At 38.1% G+C, this 12450-nt stretch overlaps 1 protein-coding gene across 2 annotated transcripts in view; it reads right to left on the minus strand.

Annotated features, from left to right (window-relative positions):
• The window catches only part of LYRM7 (LYR motif containing 7), a 34570-nt gene that overhangs the window by 13493 nt on the left and 8627 nt on the right, over nucleotides 1–12450 (minus strand). For both annotated transcript variants that reach the window (XM_066272244.1, XM_066272243.1), the window contains exons 2-3: nucleotides 7570–7642; nucleotides 5500–5570 (exon numbers count right to left, since the gene is read on the minus strand). In XM_066272244.1, the coding sequence (XP_066128341.1) occupies nucleotides 5500–5570; nucleotides 7570–7642 (144 nt within the window). The remainder of the gene's footprint in view (nucleotides 1–5499; nucleotides 5571–7569; nucleotides 7643–12450) is intronic.

The following is a 12450-nucleotide window of genomic DNA, read 5'->3' on the forward strand; positions in this document are numbered from 1 at the left end:
CAGGCACACACCTTTAACTTTATCCATCTGTTCTATATTTTATTCCAAAATAGATTTAGAGTATTGTTTTGTATATATATTTTATAATTTATTTAAAGTACAGTTTTTGTGGGGGCTAATCTTTCTTTTATAGAGCTGGATGTTCTAAACATTAGTCTTGGATTAGAAGTCAGAATTCTTGGATACCAACTCTGGCTCTGTCATGAAGTGTATGGCCTTGGGTTAATAATCTACTCTCAATTTCAGACATCATTATTTACAAAATGAAGAACTGGACTAGAACAGCAACTTTTAACACAGTGGACCCCTGGGGGATCCTGAGATGTTTTCAGGCAACCCAAGACATCAAAATTATTTTCATTAATACTAGAGCTCTCTGCACTGTTTGAGTTGTGAACAGAAGTAGAGCTTTCTCTATGAAATAGCATTTATACTTCAATAAACCAATGACAGGCAGGCAAACTGTGATTACTCAGACTTGGGCATTTGATAGATTTCTTTTTGGAAAATGAGTGAAGTGTGGTGGGAAGTTAAGAGGGGTCAGATGATATAGTCTTATAGGTCATGGAAGGTAAGAACTTTAGATTTTGCACTGAATGAGTCAAGGAGTCATGGGGTTTTGAGCAGAAGAGTAATAGAATACACCCTTTACACCCTGACCCATTTGCTCAGTGGATAAGAGCATTAGCCTGGCATATGGACATCCCAGGGTTCGATTCCAGTCAGGGCACACAAGGGAAGTGACCATCTGCTTTTCTCTCCCTCCCTCTCCCTGTTCTCTGGGAAACCAGAGGGAATGAACAGGTGGCGAGTATAAATCCTGGAGCAAAAAAAAAGTATATATATATATATATCTCCATTGGTCTAACAGAAACAGAATTCCACATTGCAACTAATCTTTAAGAAAATTTATCACTTGTTGCTATATCAAAGAGTATTCAATTATTTGAAAAGTTTATAATATATCCAACTACTTATTTGTGTGAGGCTGAATTTTCTCATATACTTCAGCCTAAAAAACATCATATTGAATGAGGAAGCAGATAGAATTTAGCTGACTTCTATTAAGCCAGACATGAGAGAGATTTGCAAAAAAAGTAAAGAATGTCACTCTTCTCACTAAATTATTTTGAAAATCCAGTTATTTTTCTTAAGTAATGTATTTGTTAACATGTAATGCAGGGGTCCCCAAACTTTTTACACAGGGGGCCAGTTCACTGTTCCTCAGACCATTGGAGGGCCGGACTATAAAAAAAACTATAAACAAATCCCTGTGCACACTGCACATATCTTATTTTAAAGTAAAAAAACAAAATGGGAACAAATACAATATTTAAAATAAAGAACATGTAAATTTAAATCAACAAACTGACCAGTATTTCAATGGGAACTATGCTCCTCTCACTGACAATCAATGAAAGAGGTGCCCCTTCTGGAAGTGCAGTTGGGGCTGGATAAATGGCCTTGGGGCCGCATGCAGCCCTTGGGCCATAGTTTGGGGACCCCTGATGTAATGGGTTTATTATCTTTAAATGATTTAATCAATACATATTTAAAATTTCTCAGTTTTACAATCTAATATGGTAAATATTGTTAGGTACAATACATAAATAGTACTTTTCAGGGTCCTAATTTTTAAGAATGTAAAGGGGTCTTGAGACCAAAATGTTTGAGAACTGTGGGTCTAGAGGATGCTTAAGTTTCCTTTTGGTGCCAAGACTAATGAACTCTCTAATATATAATTGGACAATGTAATTATCCAAAAGCTACTAAATAGTTAATATATGCAGTTATAGAAAGTATAAAATATATATTTGTATATAACAAATATATAATTCCTAGATTGCTTAATGTTAAATTAGTACTCTAAAAGTAAGTAAAATGAATTTGGGAGACTGTAGTTCATTTTGTTCGTGTAGTTGATATAAAAAGAATTTAAGATTTTAAATCATGATTTCAAAAATTAAAAATTGCCGAATTGTTATCAGTCTACTGAATAGCATACAATATAAATTCCCATACAGTACAGCTTTTTTTTTTTTTTTTTTTTTTTGTATTTTTCTGAAGCTAGAAACGGGGAGAGACAGTCAAACAGACTCCCGCATGCGCCCGACCGGGATCCACCCAGCACGCCCACCAGGGGGCGTCGCTCTGTTGCGACCAGAGCCACTCTAGCGCCTGGGGCAGAGGCCCAGCGCCCGGCGCCAGGGCCATCTTTGCTCCAATGGAGCCTCAGCTGCAGGAGGGGAAGAGAGAGACAGAGAGGAAGGAGAGGGGCAGGGGTGGAGAAGCAGATGGGCGCTTCTCCTGTGTGCCCTGGCCGGGAATTGAACCCGGGACTTCTGCACGCCAGGCCGACGCTCTACCATTGAGCCAACCGGCCAGGGCCTACAGTACATCTTTTAACTCCTATTCAAGTCATGACTTAATTATAACATCATCTTAATTTCTGTATAGTTCCTGTTTCCCGTCATATGCTTAAGGGAAAACTTTCCCGGTTTTTGATTTCTACACTATAAAATGGGGCAGAGGAGCCCATGCTGGAGGAGGGGAGAGAAAGTCCACATGGAGGAGAGGAGAAGCAGTCAAGATGGCAGAGTGCTGAAGGAGAAGACAGTTTGTGCAGAGAGAAGGAGATGGGGTACAGAGGCCGAGAAATTCGTCTGCCCCTCCGAGTCAAAGGGGAAGGAATGGGACCAAAGATTCACTTCAACTTTGAATTACTGGATATTGGAAAAGTTTTTATCGGATCTGTACATTGTTACGAGACAATACTATCCAACAAAGGCAGCATTGATACCCTCTTCAACGTGAGCCCTCCCACTTCGGCTATGGGTGCCTGCTTTGTTTTTAGTCCCATGGAAGGCCTCATCGAACCCAGCGGAGTGCAGGCTATCCAGATTTCCTTCAGCTCTTCCATCCTGGGGCACTTTGAAGAACAGTTCCCTGTCAACATCAGTGGATCATCCGAGCCTGTGAAACTGAGTATTAAGTAAGATATATCTATAACTAGTGTGAAAACTGAGGTTTTACCTACTCTTTTCTTAAACTTTGTAACTAAATCACATCTTAGATATCAATAACTGTCTTTGCTTATATGAACACATCAACTTAATGGGGTGTTTTAAATTTCCACCATTGTTTCCCTACTAAACATTGTGGACTTATTATAACATGGATACAGATGCTATTTTGGTATCTAGTTTTTTCTGTAAGCTAAAACCTTATAAAACAAGGATTTAAATATTAAATTAGTTTCTAGTTACTATCTCTGTTTAAGAATGTTTAAGGAAAATAAGTTATTAACACGTGGATAAAAATAATTATTGCAGTTTCACTAAATCTTCATCTTTTGTTTTTATTTTAAGAAAATTCTTTAAATGTTCTTATCTATAATGCCTACAGGTATTATAAAAGTGTCTACTTACAGTGTCTGTCAGCCAAGGCTACACACTTGTAGCTTTTGTACTGGAAGTCTTTTGATGGCTTCCCTGACTGCTTGTGATAATTGAAAGTCATCAATAGTAGGGTTTGTCCTCAGGTTTTAAACACAAGTTTTATTACTGCTTTGACTTCATTAGTTGTAATAGGTCTCCTCAGGTTTTCTTATTCTTCCTGATTCAGTTTCGGAAGATTGTATGTTTCTACAACTATATCAATTTTGCCCAGGTTGTCCAACTTGTTGGAAAATAGTTGTTTATAGTATTTTCTTACAATCCTTTGTATTTCTGTGATACTGGTTGTTACTTCCTCTCTGTCACTGCTGATTTTGTTTATTTGGGTCCTCTCTTTTTTTCTTGATGAGTCTGGTTAAAGGTTTATCAATCTTGTTTACCTTTTCTAAGAACCAGCTCTTAGTTTCATTGATATTCTGTATTGCTTTTAGTCTCTATGCCATTTACTTCTATTCTGATTGTTATGATTTCCTTCCTTCTACTTACTCTGGGCTTAATTTGTTGTTCTTTTTCTAGTTCTTTTAGGTGTAGGGTGAGATTATTTATTTGAGCTTTTTATTGCTTTCTGAGGTAGGCCTGTAATGCTATGAACTTTGCTCCCAGGACTGCTTTCAGTGTCTCATAGATTTTGGGTTGTTGTGTGTTCATTTTCATTTGTCCAGGTAATTTTTTATTTCTTCCTTGATCTCATTGTTAACCTATTCATTGTTTAATAACATGCTATTTAGCCTCAAAAAAAAAAAAAAAGAAAACTTTCCCTTTTTCTTTATTTTATGGGATAGAAATATTTAACCTATTTCATTGTCTCAATAGCTTGATTATTACAAATATACTGCTCACAAAAATTAGGGGATATTTCAAAATGAATGTGAAGCAATAAAATATACCCTAATTTTTGTGAGCAGTGTAGTTACTATTTCAAAAATAGCATTTTTTGATATATAGAAAAGCATTTATAACAAAGCATTATCTTATTAAAAATGTTAAGTTATTGATTTTAGAGAAAGAGAGAGGAAGGGGTAGTGAAGGAGAGGGAGAGATGGGGAGGGAGAGGTAAATTGATTTTTTCGTTCTACTTATTCATGCCATCAGCAGTTGATTGTTGTATGTGCTCTGATGAGGGACTGAACCTGCAACCTTGGCATGTAGGATGGCCTTCTAACCAACTGAGCTACCAAGCCAGGGCCCCCCAATTTCTTTATCATGTAGAAATTCTATTAAACATGGAAGAATTTCTCTAATTTATACCTTCCATTTTACCAAACTGACTCTTGGAATCATAAATACCTCTGCAAATAATTTTCCCTTCTTCATTTTCTTCCTATGGGTCCTTTCCCTATATTTATACAAGGTCAGATTCAGGAAAATTTAGGAAGCTCAGAACTGCGATAGGGTATATACACAGCATGATTTTATACAGGGAACAAATCATTGTGTATTTTTTAATAAACATTCACTGGAAGTACTAGGGAGCTCACAAACTAATGTCAGTAGACTGTCTTCAATTAGAATAAGTGACTAAAATGCAAATATAGAAGCAAACTAAAAGTAGTTTATAATTGTGGCTGGTTAACTAACACTGCCAACATATGAATTAGAAAAAAAAATCTGTCTAGTTGACCTAAATGAGTAGACATTTCCTCTGTAGTTCTAACTTATTATAGCACTCATTCTCTTTAGCTTCAGTCATTTGCCTAAAGTGAAGACAGCATTGCTGTGGGTGTTGCTATTGATTCAACTGCTCTTGTTTTAACCATGACTATATCCATGTTCATTTCACCAGGCAACCTGCTGCCTTATGGGTGTAGGCACATGACCCGGATGAGGTGAGCCATACCAAATAAGTAAGGGTTATCTATAGCGCTTTAATGATCAAGGTTTTTATTTCATATAACACCTCTATTTTCATCATTTCCTCTAGTTGCTATGAAAATTTACAGGAGTTTTACTATTTACCCAGTGTCACACCAATAAACTCAATTAAAAGAAACCCAAAAAAACAAAAGAAGAGCGTTATTATATTTGAAAAATTCAATTACTGTACCTCTTCTATTTTCTTAGGAGAAGCTTCACTTTTATTACTTTTGAATTCTTCATTTATCTTTATTCTGGCTGCTACAGAAAGAAAAGTACACAGTTATTTGCTTTTCTAATTTAAAATTCCTGTCCCAATAATTTACATATTATTCATTATGAACGACTACTTCTCTAGTAGAGAAAATAGTTTTGTCCCATGTAAAACAAAGTATAAAAATAAGGAACTTATTAAAGAAGTCTCTTGGGGAGCTTTTGACAGGCTGGCAAATTTGTAATTAAACCTAATACAGTATAAACCTTTAGCACTATATTTTTGTTTCCTGCCTTTTATTTATTTTAGGGGGAGGGACAGATAGGAACAGACAGATAGGAAGGGAGAGAAATGAGAAGCATCAACTCAGAGTTGTGGCACTTTAGTTGTTCATTGATTGCTTTCTCATACGTGCCTTGACTGGGGAGTTCCAGCTGAGCCAGTGATCCCTTGCTCAAGCCAGTAACCTTGGGTTTCAAGCCAATGACCTTTGGGCTCAAGCCAGTGACCATGGGGTCATGTCTATAATCCCACGCTCAAGTTGATGAAGGCGGCGATCCCATGCTTAAGCTGGTGAGCCCACGTTCAACTCAGCAACCTTGGGGTTTTGAACCTGGGTCCTCAGCATCCCAGGCCAATGCTCTATCCACTGTGCCTCCATCTTGGTCAGGCTGTTTCCTGCCTTTTATCCAATTTCATTTGTGTACCTTTACCTATTAGATTCTAATAAATCCAATGCAATGCTTTGTTCCTAAAAATATAAAAATTTAAATAAAAATGTTTTTAAGATGGTAAACTTAGTAGTAATACATACAAACACATTAAACCACACATACATACATAAATTAAAGATACACAGCCTTAATTAAGTGCCTTGGCTGATATGTAAAGTGAGTGATAAATAAAACTTTTCTTCACACACACCACTAAATCTTTGGCATCATTATAACAGCATAATTCAGTTTAATCTGACAAACTGCCTTATTGTGTTGCTGTGAGCATTTAATGGAATGATCCATGTAAGTGCTTAGTAAATATACAATATAAGCTGTTCTTATAATTATCGCACTTAAAAACATTTACAGTGCCTGGCCGGCGGTGGTACAGTGGCTAGAGCGCTGAACTGGAATGATGAGGTTGCCAATTCGAAACCCTGGGTTTGCCCAGTCAGGGTACATATGACAAGCAACCAAGGAACAGCTAGAGTGAGTGAAGCAACTACTTCTTGTCCACCCCCTCCTCTATAAAATCAATAAATAAAATCTTAAAAAAAACAATTAGAGCAACAAAAGTATGCTATTCTGATTGAGAATAATCATAAAATCTTCCTTCTATGCTTATAATTTCAATATGTAAGGTGGTTAAGACTTTGCATTTTAGAGCTAGACTGTTTAGGCTGAATCCTAACTCTACTTCTTACTAAATATAATGTGGGGCAAATCCTTTTATATTTTGTTAGTTTCTTATCTGAAAAAATAAAAATTATAATAGCAACTACATCACAGGGCTGTTATATGAATTAAATGAGAAATTTGTGTAAAGTACAATATAATATACTTTAATATTCAAGAAGTTATTTTTGGTGAATAACAAACACTTGAATTCCTAGGGATAGTGGAGACACTTTACCTAGGTTAAAGAAGTTTAGAAATGTATGAATGAGGATTGGAACTGAACATGACCAACACAGAACTAAGCTTTAAAGCTCTTGACTTCCAGATAAGATAGGAACCACCTAAAACAGTGAAATACTGAATTTGGAACTCTTTGGGATAGATTCTCCTTCATAGTTGCTGTCACTTCTAAAATGACACAAGGCATTAACAATATGGTAGCACTTGGTCCTAAAGAGTGTGAAAATTTGATTATAAAATAGAGAAATGACTTTAAGTATATACTCTTCAAAAAATTATAACATATAACATTAGGGAAGAAATAGTGAAGGTCATTCCCTATGACAAGTCTTGACTATTCAGGGTCTCTTGGATATATTAGCAGCCACCTGAAGAATGGACTTGTTCCAAAGTGAAAAAAAAATAAACTTACCTTCTAATGCTCTGGTATCATTTTTAAAAACTTGTTGTCTGGTTCTGTGCAATGTTTTAAAGAGCTGTAAAACCTATCAAGAAAATCAGAACTCAGATGTCAAAAAAAGTTACATTTTACGTAATTACAAGATTTAAACAATTATTATTTTTGTTTGTCTCTTAGACTAGTTTTCAAAGTCATTGATGAAAACTGGGGTTTCCCAAAATACCTTTACACTGATTATTATCTTTAAATTAAAAAAATAACTTTATTTACAAAAATAACACAAAGTTATTTGAAACAAAACAATACAAGGATAGTTAAAAAACCAATAACCCCCCTGCCAAAACCAGTCTGCTAAAGTAAGCAACTTTACCAGTCTAGTAAGTATTATTACCATTTTTCTTAACATGTTGAGGCCTTTGTCTGTTCTTAAAGTGAGATGCGTATATACACAAACTCATGAACTTACTATATCTTAAGAGAGCCCAGAAAAATGTTTCAGGTAATTTAGGCAAGTTCAATTATGAATACTCAAAAGGTAAGTAGAATGCTGAGACTTCTGAATCTTCTAAGACTGTGCCCCCCCCCCCCGCAAATGGAGAGAAAAGAGCCTGGTACTTTGGTAGGAGACAGACTGTGAAGAGGCTTTAGTGACAGGCTAAAGCCACCTCACACTTCTCAAGTCCAAAAAAGTACTCAATATTATTTCCCCAATGTTAAATTTCTCCTGTCTTCTCAATTTCAGTTATAGAAGACATGGAATTTCTCAGGGCAGCAATCTCAAGGTCACCTTTAAATCTACTTTACTTTTCACATGGAAACCTCAGGATGGCTAATCTTTTGTCTAGTCTCCAAACCACCAAACTATTTAAGTTCAGATGTTCCCCATCTCCCTCTTAGACTACTTACAAAGATTTGTCACTCTGTCACCCTCCCCTCTTCTCCTCCAGTCCATTCACTAGAAAATAATATCTAACATTTATTGAGTATATCTTGTGTGCTAGGCACTATTTTAAATATTTTAGAAAAACTACAACTTCAAAGGCAAAACAGAAACAAGAAATGAGTAACAGAAAACATACAAATAAAACAAAAACCAAAGAACTACAATTAACTCCTAAGTTACTGCAAACATAGAATAACAACAAAAAGAAGTTAAATTAGAAAAGGAACATTCAGAAAACTCCCAAGAGCTCTGGGATGTCAAATGAATGAGAACAAAGATTACATTGAGAAACACTACCCAGAAAGTAGAATAAAACTGAGAAAGAAACTGAGGAGAGAAGAGATCAGAAAATTAAGGGATTGGTCTAGATGGCTCCAACAAGAGAAAACAAATTAAAAGAAAGAATAAATAAAGAAAATTTCACCAAGTAAGTTGCATGAGTTACTAGATTGAAAGTGCTCCACCAAGTGCCCAACATGAAACCCTTACCACAGCTCATTATGATGTACATTCAGCACAAGGCGAATAAAAAGAAAAATTTGAGAGAGCAACAGTTCACATATAAAGGGTAGAAAATCAGAATGGTATGTGACTTCCAAATAGCATCACTGTGAGAAGACAATACTATATATTTTTTATTTTATTTTATTTTTTAAGTGAGAGGAAGGGAGACAGTGAGACAGACTCCTGCATGCGTCCCGACGGGGAAGCCACTCAACAGCTCCTGTCTGGGGCTGATGCTCAAATCAACGGAGCTATTTTTAGTAACTGAGGCTAATGAGCTTGGATCAACGGAGCTCTCCTCAGCGCTGGGGATGGACACTCAAACCAATCAAGCCACTGGCTGCAGGAGAGGAAGAGAGAGAGAATGAGGAGAGGGAGGGGAAGAGAAGCAAATAGTCGCTTCTGCTCTGGCTGGTTGGCTCAGCGGTAGAGCGTCGGCCTGGCGTGAGGGGGACCCGGGTTCGATTCCCGGCCAGGGCACATGGGAGAGGTGCCCATTTGCTTCTCCACCCCCCCCCTCCTTCCTCTCTGTCTCTCTCTTCCCCTCCCGCAGCCAAGGCTCCATTGGAGCAAAGATGGCCCAGGCGCTGGGGATGGCTCCTTGGCCTCTGCCCCAGGTGCTGGAGTGGCTCTGGTCGTGGGGGAGCGGTGCCCCGGAGGGGCAGAGCGTCGCCCCTGGTGGGCGTGCCCGGTGGATCCTGGTCGGGCGCATGCGGGAGTCTGTCTGACTGTCTCTCCCTGTTTCCAGCTTCAGAAAAATACAAAAAAAAAAAAAAAATTAATAGTCGCTTCTCTTGTGTGTCCTGACTGGGAATTCAACCTGGGACATATGAATGCCGGGCCAACACTCTATCCACTGGGCAAACCGACCAGAGCCATATAATATCTTCAAGTTTTGAAAAAAAATGTCCAGCTCTGAACACCATACATAAAAATTATCACCTAACTACAATGGCAAATAGACCTTTTCAGAAACGCAGTCTCTTATTACATGTCATACATCTTTTCTTGGAACACTATATGTGTTCCACTACATGTGCTCCACCAAATCAAGGGATGAAGCACAAAGAAAAAAGCATAGGAATCAGGAAAAAGGTGGTCCAACACAGGAGAGGCAGAGATGATGGTAAAGGACAAATACAGCTCAGCATTTGTGCCACCAGCCAAGGAAGCAACTAGTTTGGACTACAGAGAAAACCTGAATTACCCCAGAAAAGATGTTACTAGGGAAAAAATAAAACTGGTAGACTTTAGTTTTGTTCAGTTTGGGAATAGATATGTAGGAAACTAACCAATGATAAAACAAAGAAGTTAATAATTTCAAGAAGAACTAAGTGTCAGATATTAAAGGTAATGTAATTATATATTTATATTAGAGAGCTAAGGTGTGGGTAAGTTTTATTGTCAAATGATATCAGAAATGAAAACTGATCCATCAAAATTTTATATTGAGCCCTGGCCGGTTAGCTCAGCGGTAGAGCGTCGGCCTGGCGTGCGGGGGACCCGGGTTCGATCCTCGGCCAGGGCACACAGGAGAAGCGCCCATTTGCTTCTCCACCTCCCCCTCCTTCCTCTCTGTCTCTCTCTTCCCCTCCCGCAGCCAAGGCTCCATTGGAGCAAAGATGGCCCCGGCGCTGGGGATGGCTCCTTGGCCTCTGCCCCAGGCGCTAGAGTGGCTCTGGTCGCGGCAGAGCGACGCCTGGGAGGGGCAGAGTATCGCCCCCTGGTGGGCAGAGCGTAGCCCCTGGTGGGCGTGCTGGGTGGATCCCGGTCGGGTGTATGCGGGAGTCTGTCTGACTGTCTCTCCCCGTTTCCAGCTTCAGAAAAATACAAAAAAAAAAAAAAAATTTATATTGAGAGGAACAGAGAGTAAGGGGGAGTTTAGTTCTCAACCTCCATAGTTTAGTCAACAATTACTATCTCCAAAAAGAAAATAAATAAATAGCAGTTTAAGCTTGTTTAGAAACATGAAGGTAAACAAATATCAAAAGAAATAGTTAAAATGACTAAAAGCTATTATTTCTGGGAGTAGGAATCAGGCATATGTAGCAAGAAGTAGACACATACTGGTATTTGTGCACCACTATTTCTTCAAGACTTTAATTCATCTGTATTTGTCATAACCTTTTTATAAATTTTATTTTATTTTATTTATTCATTTTTAGAGAGGAGAGACAGAGAAAGAGAAGGAGGGAGGAGCTGGAAGCATCAGCTCCCACATGTGCCTTGACCAGGCAAGCCCAGGGCTTTGAACCAGTGACCTCAGCATTTCCAGGTCGATGCCCCATTCACTGCGCCACCACAGGTCAGGCTGTCATAACCTTTTAAAAGCAGAATGTGACCTGAGAAGTGTATTTCCATTCACAAAATCTGCTCTAAGTTACTTTCTAACGGCTTTACAACATAGCTAAGTCTGCTTATAATTTTGCTACTCTAAATAATATTTTTCTTTGGAAAAATAAGTCATATGGGTAGTCACTCTCATCAAGTTGGCTCAGCTTAACATACTAATTTCTAGAGGCCATAGATGTAGTTGATAACTACAGGGGATAAAAGATTTAAGAAGTAGATCCTAGGAATGAAAGTTGTTTTAACCATGTACATTGTATCTCAGAACACTTCAGTGACAAAAGATTTGGTCTACTAAGAAATTCTCTTGAGAAATAAACACTTTAGACCACAGTTAACAAACTCACATAGAGTTTGTTATACACATCTCACAATAAACATAACCTCTTTCGGTTGAAATACACCAGCATGAAACTTGAAAAACTCTGCTTTAGTACCTAAAGTATCACAGTATTATACACTTAGAAGCAGAAAGAAACCTTATCTTTCCTGTAAGTAGTTATTGTCATGCCATATAGATTTTTAAAATGCTATTAAAAATAAAGAAAAAAAATCCCTGAATATATATTATCAGAGGGAATAAAGGAAATAGCCCAAGTGCCTACCAGTCAATGAGTAGATAAAAAAGCTGTGGTACATTTAACAATGGAATACTACAAGGCCATAAAAAAGAAAATCTTACCTTTCACAACAAAATGGATGGACCTGGAGAGCATTATGCTAAGTGAAAATAAGCCAGTCAGAGAAAGACAAGTGCCATACAATTTCAATCATATGTAGAATCTAATGAACAAAATGAACTAACATGCAAAATAGAGACAGATTCATAGATGGAGAGTAGGCTAACAGCTATTGGGGTGGTGTAGGGGGAGTTGGAGGGATATAAAAGAGACAAAAAGCCTGTCCAGGCGGTGGCGCAGTGGATAGAGCATCGGACTGGGATGCAGAGGACCCAGGTTTGAGACCCCGAGGCCAGCTTGAGCTCGGGCTCATCTGGCTTGAGCAACCCCCCTCCCCCCAAAAAAAACAAAAAAAAAAACCCTCACCAGCTTGGACCCAAGGTCGCTGGCTCGAGCAAGGGGTTACTCGGTCTGCTG

The sequence above is a fragment of the Saccopteryx bilineata genome, chromosome 4, assembly GCF_036850765.1.
Source record: "Saccopteryx bilineata isolate mSacBil1 chromosome 4, mSacBil1_pri_phased_curated, whole genome shotgun sequence".
Lineage (NCBI taxonomy): Eukaryota > Metazoa > Chordata > Mammalia > Chiroptera > Emballonuridae > Saccopteryx > Saccopteryx bilineata.